Here is a 19972-nt window from a genome sequence, read left to right on the forward strand (position 1 = left end):
CTGAGAGCATTTGTGTCAAAAACCAACTATTAACCACTTATTCGAACTTATGGATCCTGGATTTCTACTCTGATTTTCATCAAGATTGAATCTAAGCTATTTGGAGCTCTATGTGTGTAGGTTTTAGTTTTACATGGAGTAAATAGCATTGTCTGGAAAAAGAGGGGGAGGGGGAGGGGGAGGGGGAGAGGAGTACTTAGCTCTCAGGGCTGTTGGGAGAATTGAATGAGATCACCCTTCTAACTGTCCAGCTCAGGGTCTGCACACAGTATGTCCTCAGTTAATACTCATTCTGCTCTTCTGATCCATCTGTTGGATCTTCTGATCCAACAACCTGATGATGTTCAGCTTCTAACTTGTTTGAACTTTCATTGTAGCGAAGATGTCTCAGTACATTCTGTCTACACTTCTTGCAGAACGTCTTTGGCCATGAGACCTTCAAAGACTTGAAGGTTTTTTGTTTTTGCTTTTGTTTTTCTCCACAGTTGTAAGCACACTCCTTGAGACCTAAATAAAAGATGTTTGGTAACTAATGATTTATTAATTTGGGGAATAAAAATGTGCTAGTTACTTATTTATATGTATTCCCCTATATTTGTCCCCACCATGGAAAACTTTAGTGAATTAGAAAAAGCTCATAGGGCTGTTAATCCACATATTTGAAAATATAATCTTCAGACCATGGAAAATACAGCAGGAATGAATGGGAGAAATCCTTAAGTAAACTGTTATATTTACTGTGAATGGAGGGGAAGTTTCAGGGTTGGGCATGTCTCCAGATATTGCAGAATATCCCCTGGAGGGACAAAGTCACCTCCAGTTGAGAACCACTGCTCCAGGTGAGGGCTTCTCCCCTCTATCTGCCCATTTGAGTCACCTGAGGGACTGTTAAAAAAAAAAACAGGCCCTGGGACTTCCCTGATGGTCCAGTGGTTAAGACTCCTCACTCCCAATGCAGGGGGCCCGGGTTCAATCCCTGGTCAGGGAACTAGAGCCCGAATGCTGCAACTAAAGATCCCGCATGCTGCAATGAAGATCCTGCACGAGACAACGAAGATCCCATGTGCTGCAACTAAGACCCAGCTCAGCCAAATAAATAAATAAATATTATTTAAAAAACAAAAACCAAAACAAAAACAGGCCTTGCTGTAGAATAATGCTGTCAGGGACTCTGTGAGTGAGGTATGGCATAGGCATTTTTTCACAGCTGCCTGGTGATTCTGTTGTACAGCCGGGCTAGAAAACTAGGTAGTTTACACAGTGACTCAGGGTTATTAGGAGCTACTGAGTTGTCAGGGTTTTTTTATTGTGCTACCTAGGAATTCTCCCCAGACGGCTTCCTTCTTGAGTTTGTGGTGATGGATGGGATATTTGCATACACCTTGACCAGTGTAAGGAAAATGGGGCTGTACCCAAAAATCTTGTTTACATTTGCAAACAAGATTATCAATGGATTTTGATATCCAAGAGATTATCAATGATTTTCATAGATACTCACATTTGATCTTGAAGTGAAACTGTGAGGTGGTCAGAGTGGTAATCCCAAGTTTATAAGATGAAGGAAGTGCTGCTCGAAGACTGTAAGTGATGCATATGGTTCCTAAGGTAGTTTTCTTGTCTTGCGTTGTCACTCATTGCCACTCGTGTTCACTGTGGGTTACTTTATAGTAATGAGGTTGGAAGGTTTATTTTTTCATGTATGGATTTCTTCATAAAAAGCAAAGAACTAATGCTTAAGGGTTCATTATTTACCAGGACTGGTACAACCTGTTACCTTTCTTTTAAATTAAAATCAAATTATAATAATTATATTACTACCGCCACCAAAAATTACAGTTTGATAAACTCTTTTATACTAAGCATTTTATATATGACATTTCTGATCCTTATAACAACCTGCAAGGGAAGCATTATTTTCACTGTTCTACAAATGAGAAAACTTAGTCTCTAAGAGGTTAATGTAACTTGTCAAAACTAGTTAGTGATGGCTCTAGTAGTTGAAACCAGTTATGTCTGCCTGCAAAGTCTACTGCTGCTCCTTTACCTTGCTGTCCCATCTATGGAAGATGTCTCTAGGTGACCGTTACATAAGTAACCTTGAGCAACCTTTACACTAAATGCATGACTCTGATAAGATACAGTTGCCAAGTAGGCACTGGGCCTCCATCAGAGTGCTAGAGTCAGTTACAGCTTATCTCTGTAGGTGAGAGTATGACGTAGTCCATGTCCCAGCCAGCTGGACCAGAAAGGCCAGGTGCCGATTTCACCAGGGACTTGCAGTGATCTGAGGCATAGATTGTGAGCCCAGAATAGGCTGTCATATTGCTGAAGAGCAACACTGCCATCCACCCGTGAAAAGGGTCCCAAGGAATGCTCCATCACCTTTTTAGACCAGAGCAGCAGAGGCACAAAGGACTTCCCCACCCTCCTTCTGCCAGGAACCACATCAGACAATGGAACACTCTTGTCCAATGTGGAGTTCACGACTATACAGCTATCATGGCCCTTTGCAGGCCAGCAGGTGTAAAATCTCTCTGTATTTATAACCCTTGTGCAGCACAAGCCCAGATGAGTTGGGTTTTTCTTTGGAAAGGATTGATTTCGTTTTCAGAGAAGTCTCAGATATTAGCAGGGCAGGGAGGAGGGAAGGGAGAGTCAGATAGATGGTCTTGGAAATGTAATAGCCTTTGACATGCCCCCTGGGGTCCACTGAACAGATTGAATGTGAACACTCTTTTCTCCGTTCAGACGGGCCCAGGCTGCTCAAATGTGCAGAGTGAGCATCATCTGTTTCAACACTGGAGATTTTGCTGACTCAGAGGCATATATCAGTCTCCACTGGGGACGTGCAGCAAATAGCCTAAAGAAGTCGCATCCTTTCCTTGGCCTCTCTGCCTCACCTCTCCTTGGGTCCTAGAAAGGAAAGTCTTATCCTTCGAAGGAGATGTAACGACAGATTATAAGGCATAAGCCATTACTTACAACATTATAGAATCGTCTAATATTAGAAGTGAAAGGGATAAAGGAGAACTCCTAACATGCCTTTCATTTCTAACTGGAGGAAACTGAGCCCCAAGGAGGAAGCGAGTTCTTCAAGGTCACAAGCTCTGAGAGCAGGACCTGGGCCCCCGGCAACTGGCACAGAGGGCTTTCCTCTACACAGAGTTGTCTTGCCTTTTGCTCTTAAGGAATGACTATGTAAATCAATCAGATGATCTTTCATCTGTATGCTTTCTTTTTTAGGAGGCGATATGTGTCTAGGATGTATTCAACTGCCGGTAACGATGACTTTGAATCATGAAGATGTTTATTCTTTACTTATCAAGAATTCTTAAAGTAGGTGGTTCCAGGGTTGGGTCAATGGCTTACTGATGTCAGGACATTAGGCAAGGACATTCTTTTGGCCTTTCCGTCATGGTCGTAAGCTGACCACCGTAGCTCTATGCTCTACATCCTCCCATGATGGCTTTCCAAGCAGGAAGTGAGAGCGAGGGTGGCAAGAAAGTGCCTCTTCTGCAATGTTCTCTCTTTTATTGCACAAAAACATTGCCTAGTAGCCTTTGACAGACATCCCTGTATGTCTTATTGCTCTCCCTCAATTAAGAGCTGGATTCAGAGGACCATCTTAAGTTAACTATGCTTCATCCCCTAGGGGTGTGTGTGTGTGTGTGTGTGTGTGTGTGTGTGTGTGTATTTCTCTGAACACATTTTAATACCTAACAAAACCACGCTTCCTTTAACAAGGAAGAAGAGGGAAAAAGTCCTGTTGGGAATGTGACCAACAGAGTCTACCATATGTATAAACACTTTAAAGGTGGACAGTCTGACTTAATATTTTGGCTCTATCACTAACTACCTCTACCATCTTAGACAAGTCACTTAGCCTCCCTGAACTTTGGTTTCATTATCTATAAGATTAAGATATTATTAGTACCTACCTCACAGAACTATTGTGAGGGGTGATAAGATAGTGTACATCAAGGGCTCATCAAAGTGCCCAATAAGGACCCAATAAATATGATCTTGCTTTGTATATATATATTTTTTATCTTATTGAATAACTCTTTAAGGAATCAATTATTTATTGAGTGGCTCATTGATGAATGACATACAAGTGCCTCCCTCATGGAAGTAACGTTTTAGGGGGAAACAGACAATAAATGAGATGATTCTACCACCCCCCCCACACCTTCCTAAACTCCATTCTTCCATTGGCAGGAGCAGGGGGTGATCCAGAACTCAGGGTGCTCTAGGTAGGTCCTTCAATACTTCTTTTCCCCCTAATACTACCAACCGTGCTACCAAAATTGGTTTTGAGACCTTCGGGAGCATGTTTACACCCTTTGTCACTGTACGTGTTGGTCACCATGAGAGGTCCATGTCTCCCAAGATGTTCATTATCACCCAGACTTTCATTCCCCTATGGCACTGTGCATCCTTTTTTTTCCCCTATCTCATCTCCCACCTCTTCCCTTAATGTCATTTGCCTTTTTGCTACAACTGAAATGTATTCTCCTCTGAGGATGTTACTTAGCCCTGCAGTCTTAGTGGGTGGCTGTTTCCTTTTTCATATTCCACACCCCTGTACCATTGCTCCTCCTGGCTCCCCCATGACATTTCCAGACCATTCTCCCTTCCTCCTCCTTAAAACATTCCTCATTTGCATCTCCTGTCCTCAGAGGGTATCACCTAGCATGCATCCTTGTTGCAGTCATCTACTGGCCCCCTGTGTCATGCCCCCTCATTCCTTGAGGAATTTAGTGCCAGGTTTACTGTCACTATTTCCATTATAATTCTTGGTGATTTCAGTAAGCACTTTCCAATATCCTAGTTTCTTTCCTTAAAGTCTTCTGCAATGATATCCCCCCTTTCTAATCACCTACTGTCCTGGTCTTACCCTAGGTCTTATTGTTATCAATTACTCCAACCCCTCCACAATCCCAATGTCAAGTACCCCTTCTTCTGTCTTTCTAGCTCACTCTATCCAGTCTTCCAGCTCCCACAATTGTTCAACCTCATGAGACCTACAGCCTTTTGGTCTGTCACTCACCACGCTTTTGTCCTCATCCCATTCTTCACTGAACTTAAATTCTGCGAGCCAGAATCATAACCACCATCAACTTCCTTGTGCCTCTCTTTTTTGTCATGTCCCTCAGCTCTGGTTACACCTCACTCTTCATCAGTCTGTCCCTGTACCCTGTAGGTGAACATGGCTGGTGAGATACACACCATGTTGTCCACTGGTCTCACTTTAAATTTATTGTCAATAACCTCAAGGGCACCCTTGTGCTGCCAGCCATCATCCTTCATTCCCCTGAATTATTCACTTTCCCAGTCTCCTTGATGACAATTTCATGCCTCATCCTCTGTTTTCCAGTTCCCAGCGCCTCCTCCCCATCTTTAACCTCAGCATAATGAACTCAGTTCCTCTTTCACTGAGAAAACAGAAGCAACCAGAAAAGAACTCCCACAGTGCCTACCTCCACACTTACGTTCCTAACTGCCCCTGGGCTTACATCTTATTCCTGTTGCTGTGGAGGAGCTACGAGGCTCACCTGTCTACTCTCAGGCTAGATTCTCATCCACTCTCACTTCCCCAGGGTACCACTTTCATAATTCTCACCTTCCTCTCCCTCATCTATTTTTCTGTCTATCTCGAGTCATTCCCATCAGCACACAAACATGATACAGTTTCTCTAATCCTGACTTCACACACATCTCTTCTGTTTTCAGTAAAACTCACTAAATCCAAGTCCTCACTTTCCATTTTTGCTCAATTTTGAGCAGAATTTAGTCCCCAACACTTCAGAAAACTGTTCTTGTCTATATCACTAGTGACCCCCACTTGGTCAATCGAGTGGTCCAATCTCAGTCCTCCACATTCCGGACCTGTCAGCAGCAACTGTAAGAGTTCAGCCCTCCCGCCTCCTTGAAACACTTTTTTTAATGGATGTCTAGGCTACCCCTGCCTCCAGTCTCCCTGCTGTTCCACTGGCCACTCCTTCTCATTCTCCATTGCTGGTTTCTCTTCATCTTCCTGACCCTTAAACATTGGAACATTTCAGTACTCAGCCAAGGAAGCTCCTCTCTATTGCCACTCACTTCTTTGGAGAGCTGATGCAATCTCTGCTTTACATACCATCTATTCTCTTGACTCTACCTTTAAAATACAACCAGAATCCAGCCACTTCTTACCATTTCCACTGCCACCAATCACTCCACTCCAAGCTGTCAGTGTCACCCACTTGGGATATAATGGCCTTCTAACTGGGCTTTGTGATTCCACCTGTCAGAGGGAGACACCACTATGGATGGTGTGGATGGGTGGTCATGGAAGCTTTGGAAGGAGCCAGCCATGCAAAGATCTGAACAGAGAGCATGCCAGATGGAGAAACAAGCAATGTGAAGACAGACAGGAAAGAGCATAGAACATCACTATCCAGGGGGTACTCAATACCTGATACAAAGGTAAAGAGAAAATTAAGAGTAATTGTCATAGGAATAAAAAAATTGAGATCTGACCCACGAGATACATTTTATTTCAACAAAAGTGTGAATACCCACTTTCCTAACATACTAATATTAAAACCTGTGCTGATCTCTGTCACATAGGGTTTGCAAACAATGGATGAAAATAATTGTTTTGTTAGTAGAGTGTTTTAAAAAGCAAGGAATTTTATTTAGAAATCAGATTTCCGGCTCTTTTTGAAACTCTAGGAATAGAGTGTATATTCGATAACACAACAACTGGCTGAAGTTAAGTATGGCTGCTCCCTTTAGATGGGCCCGAATTCCGCCATTCCTACCATTCCCCATTAAATATGCCTGCTCAACTTCACTCATTTGCATTTAATGCTTGGCCCCTGTAGGCATCTGATTTTGAAATCCTTGGGCTAAGAGGTGAAAAGATTTCATCAGTTTGGATATTTGAGAGGACTCACAAGACTCCTCTGAGTATAGTCACAAAGGCTCTTATTTAAAGGGAGAAAGAGAGAAAGAGATTGTAGGCAAGAACTGGACATTCAAAAGACATCCAGGCACACTCCCCAAGGTCCTTCTTATTCTCATATGGGCTTGTCTCCAGATAAAACCACCAAGATCTGTGCAAGAAATCTTCACTTTAGGAGACCTCAAGGCAGAAGTTCCCAGAGGGATTTTCTTGTCCCTCTGATTCTGTGGTAGAGCCAGGTTGACTAACCAGTTATGACACTGAAAACCATGAGTAAACAAATTGTCTCTAGGGATTACCAGGGGAGTTTCAGACTTTAAACAGCACATCACAAATCTCATTACCCTTATCTTAGCCATGAGTCAGAGCCAGATGTCTAGGTGTCCCAGAGAGAAAGACAGATCTTTTCCAGTCTGGCTTTAAATCAACTCTATGCTAATATAGAAGATAATGTTCTTTGAAGACAAGGTAGCCTGTTCAGAGTCTTTGTACCAAAAGGCATCCAAGTTTTGTAAGGTCGTGAGTTTGACCTCTGCCAATAACCAGCCTCATCACCTTCTGATCCCTGTGTGAGGCTCAGTCCTGCTGTCCCCATCCAACCATTCCTTTACCACCCCCAACCATCTGCTTATTCTAAGATAGCAAAGCTTGGCCCCCGCCCTCTTTCTAGTCATCAGCTTGTCAGAGTTCTTGCTGTGGCCGTTCTCTGGCCCCTGCCCTGCTCTACCACTTCACTTGTTTCCACCTATTTATTTCTGTTATATTGTGAGTGTTTTTGAAACCGGAGGACTGGGCTGGACTTATTTAATCTCTATGCCCCTTTCCCACACTTGCTGATACATAGAGAAGGGGGCTGAGCAAATTTCCTTGTAAAGATTTTGGTTTCCATTCTTGATTTTATGTCAACTACTCCTGTCTCAGCTACTAACTCTGAGCCATACCCTGCAATTAATTAGCACTACCGTGATTCTCCTGGACTGGTCCTAGATGTCATCAGATACATGGTTCCATCCTCTAGAAGTGACCACAATGGCAGCCTCAACTTGGGCTTTAGTGGAATGGTTGAGGGGCTGCCGAGGCTCACTGGGTAATGGTCATATCTGACATGCCCACGGTGTCCAGGAGAGCTATCAGAGATGTCACACCTCTACTGGTTTTAGTCCAGGTGACACCTCTTCTTACGGGCACTGAGAGGTACCAAAAGGAAATCTCTGCTTTTCTAAGATGGCTCTAGTGTGGTGGTATGTGGACAAGGCAATTTCAGGGTTCTCACAACATCCTCAAGGAATATTTCTTAGTGCCTCTTCTTATCAAGAAGAGGCACTAAGAAATATTCCTTGAGGTTGTTGTGAGAACAACATCCTGAGAGAAGATTAAGGGACATGACAGATACCCCTTTGCCCCAGGGCTAGCCCGGGGCAGAAACCTCACTAGTGTCCTGAAAGTTTTCTGTTACAGTTGCTTCCACGATGGCTGTAGGCCTATCTTCTACTCACCGAAGACATGGCTAGAGATCTGGGGTCTGGGTATACTTACAGGCTCACTGCTTGGCTCAGAATATTGCCTTGTGGCTTGAGCTTGGTTATGCGTCACCTGGGTTGATAAAGTCTCTGGGCTGCCTTGCAGGGTCTTTAATTTCCTTTAAGTATTGCTGGAGAAAGAACCTCTTCCCGGTTTAAGACCCTATCCTTACACCATGTTGCTGAAGCAAGTGGCTCTGTCTCTGATTCCCCAATCCATCTGCAGACCCCTACCTCTGGATCTATTGGCCACATGCCAAACCTAGACCTTCCAGGACGGATGATTCTGCTCTTCCATAGCATTGTGGCTTCTCTCGAGCTGAAGAACCAAGCATGAGTGAATGTATTGCATCCTCAGGCAGAGTGACAAATACCTCCAACCCTGGTGTCCTTGAATAGTATTAGTGCACCTTTTCTCATGAGCTACTCCATAATTTGGGGCATTGATGAATCACCCAACTGTAAACGTGGATTTCTTCTATCAGATATTAGAACAATTTACTCAGATATTTCAATAATTGTGGTCAGAGAGGAAAGCTCCTAACCTCATCTATTAAATGAAAACAATACTTCCCTCACAGGGTTGGAATGACAAATTAAAATTATTCTATATATCACCTAGCATAGTATCTAACACATGGTAGGGTCTTAAAAGATGCTAATTCCTTTGTCCCTTCCTTTCTCTTCTCCACACTTGTTTCCAAATATCTTATGTGACCTTTTGGAGAGCTCCAACTTTCAGTAGACTGGGAAAGTTAACCTACTTCCAAAGATTCATTCACTTGAGTTTATCGGACACATAAAGTACTAGAAGAGTCCAATACAGTGACTGCCAGGTTGGTTTCCACTAGACATACTGTTAAAACCAAACCTTTTCTGTGCTAAATGCTTTAGACCCAAAAGGAAGTATTTACTTATCCCAGAAGTTTCCAAGCATCCAGATGTTATATAAACAAAGCACTTGGCCAAACTACCCAAGGCATCTGATTTCATAGGGGTATGCAGATAGATAACCTGATGTTCTTCCATGACTTAGTACCAAAGTGAGACTTCTCCCAGGGGTTCACTTATGTGTTCAACCTTTATCACGTTTACCACGTGATAAAGCAGTAAACTTTATAGATCTGTGACTCCCAGACCCTAGTCCAAGAGAACATTACCCTTCAAGAAAGTATATTTGGATGAATAATAAAGAAGTGGAATAGAAATGGTTCCATCTGGAGATGCTGATTTTTATTCTTGCAAGGCACATGCATGCAGTCAAATAAATACTGGAGTGGCTGCAGAAAAAGGGAGCTCAGAAGTTTCCTAGGATATTAATGCATTTAATTTCTATGGATTCAAGTGAAAAAAAATGTGAGAAATGCTTTCTTTGTCCTTGGTTAACTGCTAGATAAAGAAGATTATCCTGCAGGAGGCTCTTCTTTCCCATCACATATAAGCCAGCACATTCTGATTGTTTATCTCCTCAACGTGCTGCCCCTGGTGCTGCGGGTGTATTCTGTCTGTGTGAAGAGCATCTCTAGAGATGGCAAGAGGTTTGTGTTACATACCAGCTCTCTGGAAGGAAATTCAATGCTGGGTCTCAAGAAACCCTTTGACCTCATGATTTCATTTCTAGGAATCAATTCTGAGCAAATAACTAGCAATGCAGACAGGGACATATGCACAAAGATGTTCTTTGCTGAGTTACTTATCAAGTGGAAAAAATAGGTTATGGAACTTCCAAGACAGAATGGTCTCCACCATGTAATTGTATGTGTGCAAATACAAATACAAATAATAAAGTACGCTAATAACAGCTGTCTTTGAGTGGTGGTATGATAGTTTTGACTTTACCTTTTATACATTTTTAATGTATTTTTCAGAGTTTTCTACAGTGGGTGTGAATTATTTAATATTATTTTGTTTATTTCTTGAAAAAATATTAATGGAGTGCTTACAAGGTGTCCTTCTCTGTGCTGGGTGCTAGAGACACAGTGGGAACTCCACTTGGACAGAACTGACAGGTCCCCTCCTCCCCCTCCTCTGGGACATGGCAGTCAAAGGCATCTGGCAAACGTTGAGCCAATAAATACATAATAGCAAATAGACATATGTTATATGAAGGAATGGTAGTATGGTGCCAAAAGACAAGCAGAGATGACAGAATTTCATATGGAACAGGACAGGAGTCAGAAAACTATGGACTACAGGTCTGTGGCCTACAGTAAGTCCCCTACATACGAACGTTCAAGTTCTCGAACGTGTGTGAAGTTACAGCTTGCCCTCCATCTCCTGTTGCTGACGATCCTTCAGCTCTACCATCTCCCACCTCCTCCCCCTCCTCCAGTCAGTAACTCTTCTTGCCTGTTCACTCGATGCCAGCCCCTCGATGACAGCTGTTGTACTGTACTACTGTACTTTTCAAGGTACTGTACTATAAGATTAAAAATGTTTTCTTTATTTTCTGTGTTTGTTTTTTATGAATTATTTGTGTGAAAAGTATTACTATAAACCTATTATAGTACAGTACTTTATAGCTGATTGTGTGAGTTGGGTACCTAGGCTAACTTTGTTGGACTTATGAACAAATTGGACTTACAAACACGCTTTTGGAATGGAACTTGTTTGTATGGAGGAGACTTACCGTATTTTTGTTTTACATTTTTAAAGGATTATAAAGAAAAAAGGAAGAAGGATATGTCACAGAGACCACAAGACTTCTGCAGAGTAAATTATTTGCAAGTAAAATATTTATTCTCTGGCCCTTTACAGAAAAAGTTTGTTGAGTCCTAGTTTGGGACATCAGGGGTGTCTCTCTCAGGAGATGACATTTAATCTGGGAACTTAAGAAACAGAAGAGTTAGGGGAAAAAAGTCCCCCCCCCACCCGCCACCAAAGTCTTGTTAGAAGAAACTTGAAAAAACTTTAGTCCAAGAAAGCTTTTTGTTGGAAGTTGGCTTCCTTTTCAGGTAAAGATAGAGGGAGGTACATTTAAAGGGAATAAATAAATAAGTTTTTTAAAAAAACTCCTATAAATAAGTTTCTTAGGTTTATCTTGATCCTCTTTTCTCAAATTCTAATATATGGTTGATTTGATTTTAAAATACCACCAACTTATTGTCATTTTTCCAATCCTGTGGCTTTCTCAGGTACCAGCCCATTCTAAGCTGCATTGCTCATAACAACAGTAGCAACTTTGATCAGTTATGTATTTACTTTCGAGCCAAGCATCCTGCTACGTACTTTCAACCCAATGTCCTACATAATCCTAACAACTCTGCAAGATAATCACTAGTATCTGAATTTTGCAAAGAAGGAGCAATGATCAGAGAAGCTGAGTGGGGAGCCCATGGTCATGCTGCTGGTAACCCATGGAGCCAGGACTGTGACCACAACCGGCTCAAGTCTTGTGTCTCAAGACTGGGCTCTTCCTTTTATGGGCACCTATCAGTGTGGGTTCCTCCCTCTTTTCCATTTTATTTGTGGTGTTACCACCAGTTGAAAGCCCTTCTCACCCCACCACATCCCCCTCCTTTCACCTCCATGCCCCTGCTCTGCAAGTAGCAGAGTGCTTTTGCTACCAAACTTCACTGTCCAAGGCAAAAGAGGAACTAGATAGAACAAGAAGAGCTTTTCAAAATGCTGTCATAGGGGGTCAGAACATGTGGCCTCCAAATGGGCCACTCTGATATAAGGATTATTTTGAGCTGAAGACAGTTGAGAAAGAGCAGACTTAAAAAAAAAAAAAAAAGCTCTCTGCCCTACCCCACATTTGCCTAAAAGCAGGCTTAGACTCTAAATCATGGTTTTTAACTACCTCAAAAACCTTGGTGTTATTAGGGGGGACATTGCCTCAAGATGCCACTGAGCTTGTTGAATAGCATTGAAGGAGGGTAGACTTCCTAGCTTTCTAACTAGTCCCTTATCAGCTTCATGCTGAAGTAATTTTCCTTGGATAGGCTCATCTTTCTTCCATTCTTCCTTTTCATGGCGTCCCAAAACAGTACAGGGGAGGAAAAACTTTTTCCCTCTATCCTTCTAGGTTTGGTGGCTGGGGACCCTTTGAATTAAACTGACAAAAGACAGATTAACAAGAGAAAAACAAACAGACTTTATTGCCATGCACAGTGCATATACTTGTGAGTAACTCTAAGGATGGTTAGAATCTGGGCTTAGATAGCATCTTCACAAAGAACAATACATTTGTGGAGAAGTGACAAGACAAACTAACAGGATTTTAGGCTTCCTAGAGTGGCAAACTGTGGGAAGGTAAATCAATCTGTGGGGCAAACTAATACAGAGTTGCTTTAGTGAGGTTTGTTATGTAGATTCCTCTTTGTGCAGCACTATGTTGATAAGAGTCTCTGGTGATTTAGAGTCTAAGCCTGCTTTTAGGCAAATGTGAGGGACGGCAGAGCTTTATTTTGGGGTCTGCTCTTTCTAACTGTCTTCAGCTCAAAATAATCCTTATATCAAAGCGGCACATTTGGAGGCCGCATATTCTGATCCCCCTACGACAGCATTTTGAGAAGCCCTTCTTGTTCTTTCTAGTTCTTCCTTTGCCTTGGACAGTGAGGTTTGGTAGCAAAAGCACCCGGCCTGGAGCTAGGAGACCAGAGTGTAGTGCCAGCAGATCCCGGGCCAGCAGAGAGCTTCCGAGAGAGTCCCTGACCTTCTCTGGTATTCAGTCTCCTCATCCAGTACAGCTAAGGGATTGAATTCAATGTCTAATCTCTAAGATTCATCCATTTGCTTCTGTGTCTGGATCAGTCAGGGTGTAGTCAGGAGACAGAAATCATTGAATTATTGGAACAGAGAGAATTTAATGTAAAAAATTATTAACTGGGTAAGTGAAATGTTTGTAAAAAGTATACTGAGGTAGTGAAGGCAAGGAGCAGCTGCCACCCTTAGGACCTGGGGGAATAAATTAGAATTATGATAACTTAGAAGCTCAGGGAAAGGGGGCCCTATGGAGCTAGCTCAGATCTCTGGAGAGAGGGCCCAGGCTGGCTGGTGCTGCTCTGGAAGGGGAGGGGAGGGGAGGCGGGATGTGTCTGGTTCAGCTTTTTGGATTCAGCTGCTGCTGCTGTGGAAGGGAATTGCTGCGGCCAGAGAGAAAAAGTGTTGCACAGGTGAAACGACAGGAGCAAAAAGCAGAGGTCCCCTCCTTGAAGCCTCCCTCTAGTGCCCCCTACTGGCAGGGCCTAGCAGGGAGCAGCCTGCAAAGTACTTGTATTAGTTTGTGGACAAACTAGGGGCTAGAAGAATGGCTTTGGAGCTGAGAGATAACAGCTCAATAACTGGCACAATGTTCACTGCTGGGATTGCAGACTGGTGGCCCAGAAGCCACTTAGGGCCACATCTGATCCATAAACATGTCTTGTGTGACTATCACAAAAGTTCAATCAAGCATCTGTGTCTGGGTTTGTTTTTTTAGTCTGACAATCTTCTTCCTGAGAAATTCCACAGAATTTCATCCTTCATGATTTATACTTTTTAGAAACAAACAAATGGGAAGGCAGCTTGGAGATTAGCTATCTCAATGATCAGTTTACAGATGTGAAGGTCAGGCCCTTACAGGGTGAGAGGATTTTCTCCCAAATTACACAACCAGTGAATGAGATCTTTGGGTTCCAAAGTCAGGATTCTTACCACTTCCCCTCCCTGTCTTGTCCTGAAGCTGGGTGTGCTCTAGCCTCTTGCCACTCAGAGTATGGTCTGTGGACCAGCAGCACAAGTCTTGCTAGAAATGTGGACTCTCAGACCCCAACTCAGACATACCAAACTGGAGAATCAGAATCTGATTTTAAAAAGATACCTCCATGATTTTTGTACATAGTGAAATTCGAGAAGTGCTGAAGATAGCTTTATTGAAGTAAGAAAAAAATAGAACATTTATTGGACGCTAGTGTTTTTCTCTGGGGTGGGACCAGGGTATGGAGCGTGCAGATTGGTTCTTAGCAAATGTCCTGACCATTCCTCTGATTCTTATCTTCTCTTCCCCCCAATTTGTAGGCCCACATATAGGCATGCAAATACCACATGTGCACGCACTCATACATGTGCATGCATGTGCTCCCTCTCTCTCTCTCTCTCTCTCTCTCTCTCTCACACACACACATACATACATGCACACACAACTTCTGAGCCATTTATGATCTGGCTTCTGTCCTAACCTCCAACCCCAATCCCTCACCAGGTGTCCCACGAGTACTGTGTTCTACTCACACTGAACTACTTGCAGGTAGTTGCCCAAACACATCAGTTGTTCTTTCAGCCTCCCTGTCTTTGCACGTGCTGTCTGCTGCTGCCTGCGATACACCCCCGTCACCAAGATGGAGACCTGACTGACTTCTATGTGTCCTTCAACAACAGCTCAATGTCTTTCTCTTGGAAGCCTTCCCATGTTGCATGAGGTGTGTCCAGGCTGTGCTCCTCCTCTGTGATTTTAAAATACCTGACATATACCTTTATTGGAGCACTGTTTCTCACCAGGAGATAATCACAGATTTTGTGGTTTATCTCCTTGAATGGAAAGAACCATGCCCCACTGAGCAGGCCATCCTGGGGACGAGCCAATGAAGAAAGAATGAACTGATGCAGAGCTACGAAGTCTGACCAATGCTTATCCATAAAGAGCAGTGAAATATAGTAGGTGAAGCAGGGACTCTGAGGTCAGAAGTACTGGTCCCAAATCTTGATATTTCCATCAGTTGTTGACACTGGGGAGCTACTTTATCTCTCTGTGGATCAGTTTCCTCCTGTATAAAATAAGGATAATAACAGTATCTCCCTCACTGGATTGTTGTAAACATGAAAGGGGATCAACAATGCCTGTGAAATGCTTATCACAGAGCCTGTCTAGTGGCTAGTGCTCACCCCATGTTTGCTGTTTTGCTGCTATTGTATGATATATTAGGCTCCTTAAGTTTGTTCGGCACTTACCGTCCCATTATTTATTGCTGTATAACTCAGTGGCTTAAAGCAACCATAGCATCTATTTTGCTCATGGAGCTGCAATTTGGGTTGGACTTCCCTCCTCCCTCCCTTTTCCCCCTTCTTCCTTCTTCCCTTTCAATATATATATTTTTTTTATTCCAAATGTTTACTGACCAAGTATCATGAGAGAAACACAAGTTTTCTGTTGGCTGAATGGGATGTTGGAAATTCTTGGCAGGGAGTTGCACTAAACTGAGGCCAAAAAATGTTGGAAGCCTAACAGACCTAACTGGAGAAAAAAGTTCCCTCTCTGCTCTGGTCTAGAAGTCTGAATTACCAAGTATAAGGAATTGTGTGAAACTCCAGTGTGAACTGGACTGGTGGTGAGCTCCCAGGGGTCTAACTGGGAGTGGGGAGGAAGGGCAGGGCATCTCAGATGTGGGGCTCTTGGCCGTGGTCAAGGTGTTAGGTGGGTTGTCTAAGTCTGAGGAAGTAGAACCCAGTTCTTTCCTGGGGAAAGCCTGGGTGGACACACACAGGGTTTGGGACTTTTCCAATTGGTTGGGGCATCAGATGCTGGTAGGAAACTAGCATGGGGACCAAACACAAAGCCAGTCTTGCAAACTAGAACCACTTGGTGAGAATAATAGGGAAGCTACAGCCTGAGATAGTAATAATAATAATAATAATAGGGAAGCTACAGCTACACCCAAGCACCTGACCGAATTCATTCTTGCTGGAGATAGGTCATGGCAACAGAAGATGGTTTTAAGACACCCTCATCAGTGAGTAAGGCAATCCCACTTAACACCCGATGGCTAAGAACTGGGCAAGATTAAGTCTGCTGGGAACCAGATGCTGAAAGCCCTTGGCCAGTCAGGGCTGGATCAGGCAGATAAACTCACAGTATAACAGGAAGACTAACTCAGACATTATTACAGTACAGCATGACCCAGGCCTGAGTTGGGTTTGCAAGTCTTGACTCATTTTCTCAAACACAAGTGTCAGTGACCTAATACAGTGGGAAATTGCTCACTGCATTTTCTGAGCTATGGGCTGAGAAACTGGTAAAATTGTAATGGAGAGAAACCTTGGGTCCAGGAGCACAGGTCCAGCAATTTCCCCGAGACATCCCCATGTTTGACTCCCTGCAGATCTTTGCCAAAATGTCCCATTTCCCTGAGGGCTTCCTGAATCATCTTATTTAGAACTGTCACCTCCCACCCTGACTCTCCTTTTCCCTGCCTCTGTGTTACTTTTCTCTATAACACCTATCAGCATCCCACTTACTGTATCTTTTACTCATTTATAATCTCTTTTCCCCAACTAGAATGTAAGTGCCATGAAGGCAGGGATTTTCATGTGTTTGTACCCTGCTGTGTCCCCATTAACAAAAATAGCACTTACCTAATAAGAGGCATTTAATGAATGCTTATAGACTCAGGCGTATTTCATGAAGTGACATATACGGAAAAGAAAAAGGAAATAACATATTTCATGACTTTGAGCGATGTAGAGGTGAAAAGTTACAACTCACATGAGGGAAGGGAATCCTAGTTAGTGAAAACCATTGACAGCACCAAAGTTATCATTTCTTTTCATCTCATGGAATAAAAATAATAAAAGAAGGAAATCTGCCACTGGGAAGATAAAGCAGAGCATAGTTGAATTGCTCCTTTTGGGCACCTACCTGCCAGTTGATTAACCAGCTAATGAAGCTCTTTGCTTTACGTGGGCCCTTCCCAGCACACATCTGCATAAATAAAGCATCCGCAGGTCAGGAGAAGCTTCCTTTCTGTGAAAGACAAATGATGTTCTTCGTTTGATTTACAGTCAAGGCTGAGCAAAAGAACACTTACCTAATTCGTATTCAGTATTTCCACTGCATGAAAGACATTCTCCAAAATTTGCTTCTTGGGTTTAGTAAATGATGTACTAGCACAGTCGTTGATAATTAGTAAGTACTCAATATTTAGTAGGAAAGAATTATCCATGTGCTTCGGGAGATTTGCCACCTCTATGAGGATGCTTGCTGGCTTCATTGGAATTCCATAAATGTGTGTACAACACTGTATTTAAATGATATCATAAATTAACTGATTCTATTACAAGGCACATAGTAGTTACATGTGTTGAAGAAAGGATAGCTCATTGCTACTCTCTTCCACATTCCCCTAAGAAATCTGAACGTTGGCTGTGGCTTGGAAAAGGTCCTTCTTGGGTGTTTAATAAAATAAGCTGTCTTGTTGGGAATTGCTGTTTTCACTTGCACCATGTTTTTCCTTCCCATTGTTCCCCATACCTGCTTGGCCACAATTTTCCCTGGAAAATTTCTCTAAACATAACCCCACAAGGACTTTTGTAGCACCAACACTTTTATTTTTTATTTATTTATTTTTATTTATTTTTGGCTGTGTTGGGTCTTCATTTCTGTGCGAGGGCTTTCTCTAGTTGTGGCGAGCAGGGGCCACTCTTCAACGCGGTGCGCGGGCCTCTCACTGTCGCGGCCTCTCTTGTTGCGGAGCACAAGCTCCAGACGCGCAGGCTCAGTAGTTGTGGCTCACGGGCCCAGTTCCTCCGCTGCATGTGAGATCTTTCCAGACCAGGGCTCGAACCTGTGTCCCCTGCATTGGCAGGCAGATTCTCAACCACTGCGCCACAAGGGAAGCCCACCAACAGTTTTTTTGCTTAAAAATAAAATGACAGAATTTCCCTCATCTGAAGATTATGCATCTGAAAAAAAGATACATCAAACTCAGCTATGGTTGATCTATTTTAGTATGTATACATATATGTAAACCTGGTGAGACTATTATTTTTTGAATACCATTCCTAAGAAGTCACATTTGTCCAACATTTCTAATGGGCCACCAACATCTGTCACATTCCACCTTTTATGTCTGTGACACAGAATTTCTAGGATGCATTAAAATGGGCATCAGATTTTCTAAAATGTTGCGTGGTCTCTAATCGCTTGTATTCTCTCTCCACCCTCTCCTCTCTCTTTCTCCTCCTCACAGGGCTGATAGTCTACCTAGGAATGATGGGGGGAGCCTTCATCCTGGGGGGCCTGGCTGATAAGCTGGGGAGGAAGCGAGTTCTCAGCATGTCCCTGGCCGTCAACGCCTCCTTCGCCTCCCTCTCTTCCTTCGTACAGGGATACGGCGCCTTCCTCTTCTGCAGACTCATCTCAGGCATAGGGTGCGTAATTACAGAGGTTCAGCTGGACCTCCCCCCACACCAACCCCAGGACCAGTGGTCCATCCATCCTGATACCCTGACTCTGAGTGGTACCTCCAGAAAACTTTGAACTGAGTTTTTGTTTGACTTCCAAGATACTGTGTTAAGGTTGAACCTTAGAAAGGGGTTAGGTTGTAAAGTCAGTCATAAGGTCAAAATAATCTGACACTGCCTTGGCCGGTCTTTCGAATTCACTGGGTTATTTCACCACTGAGCCTAAGGGTGGGACAAGGCAATTGGGTTCCTGCTATGACCATTTTTAATGTCTGACTTGGTTCTTACTTTCTGGCATTTTCTCTCTGCAGTATTGGGGGTTCTCTGCCCATTGTTTTTGCCTATTTTTCTGAATTCTTGTCCCGGGAGAAACGAGGAGAGCATCTCAGTTGGTTAGGCATCTTCTGGATGACTGGAGGCATCTATGCATCTGCCATGGCCTGGAGCATCATTCCACACTATGGTGAGTGCACTGGCTTAAAAGAACCCAGGGGCCTTGTTACTATGACACCTGCATCCGAACAACATTCCCTGTCCTCAGCCTTATTCCCACACTCACTCACAGTTCCTGTGTATGACCTTGATCTTTCTAAAGAAATTCTAACACTGGAGACACATGGCTAATTTCAGTACACATGTCTTCCTGGAAATAATACAGTCTACCCTCCCTCACTTCCTCCCTCCTTCTCTCCTTTCCTTCCTTTTCTTTGAAAGGACTTCAACCTTCATCTCCTCCACCCCTCCTCCTCACAGCAAGTTAGGCTCAGTAACCCCATTTTATAGATGTTGTAACAGAAGCCAAGAAGTTGGTGACTTGGCCAAATTGATGACTTGGCCTTGGCCTGACCTTGCATCATGATGCCCCCTCCCCCTCAGTGTGTGCTCTCATATACCTTCCATTTTAGTACCTGCTGTCACTCTTTCAGCTGCAAACGTGGAGCAGCCCTTACAGACAAGGTCTTGGTTTCAGCTGAGACAATTTTATTATCTTGGATAATTGCAAAAACTGGATTTTCTGGGCAGGGACTTGGCAACATTAACTTTCACTATTGGATTTTATTAAGAGTAAAGTAGGGAGAAGGCAGCAGTTTTGAATTTGATTATGCCTTTTGAGTATCCTGGGTAATGTCATCATTACCCTTCAAAATTATGTTTGGTGAACCATTGATTATGGGTGTAGGCTTTGCCATCATTCAGAATCCTGCAGACCATAGGGAGGAACAGAAACTGCCCCTGAAACTGACCAACAGTTCTCTACCCATTCCCTTCCTTGGTGTGTGTGTATTTATTGAAGTATAGTTGACTTACAATGTTGTGTTAGTTTCAGATGTACAGCAAAGAGATA

The 19972-nt window shown here is 43.2% G+C and overlaps 1 protein-coding gene across 1 annotated transcript in view; it reads left to right on the forward strand.

Annotated features, from left to right (window-relative positions):
• SV2B (synaptic vesicle glycoprotein 2B) overlaps positions 1–19972 on the forward strand; it is a 79822-nt gene that overhangs the window by 10577 nt on the left and 49273 nt on the right. The window contains exons 2-3 of the mRNA XM_027083138.1: positions 18414–18594; positions 18939–19090. Coding sequence (XP_026938939.1) covers positions 18414–18594; positions 18939–19090 — 333 coding nt within the window. The remainder of the gene's footprint in view (positions 1–18413; positions 18595–18938; positions 19091–19972) is intronic.

The sequence above is a fragment of the Aethalodelphis obliquidens genome, unplaced genomic scaffold, assembly GCF_003676395.1.
Source record: "Aethalodelphis obliquidens isolate GAN/ISIS:26980383/991018 unplaced genomic scaffold, ASM367639v1 scaffold49, whole genome shotgun sequence".
Taxonomy (NCBI): domain Eukaryota; kingdom Metazoa; phylum Chordata; class Mammalia; order Artiodactyla; family Delphinidae; genus Aethalodelphis; species Aethalodelphis obliquidens.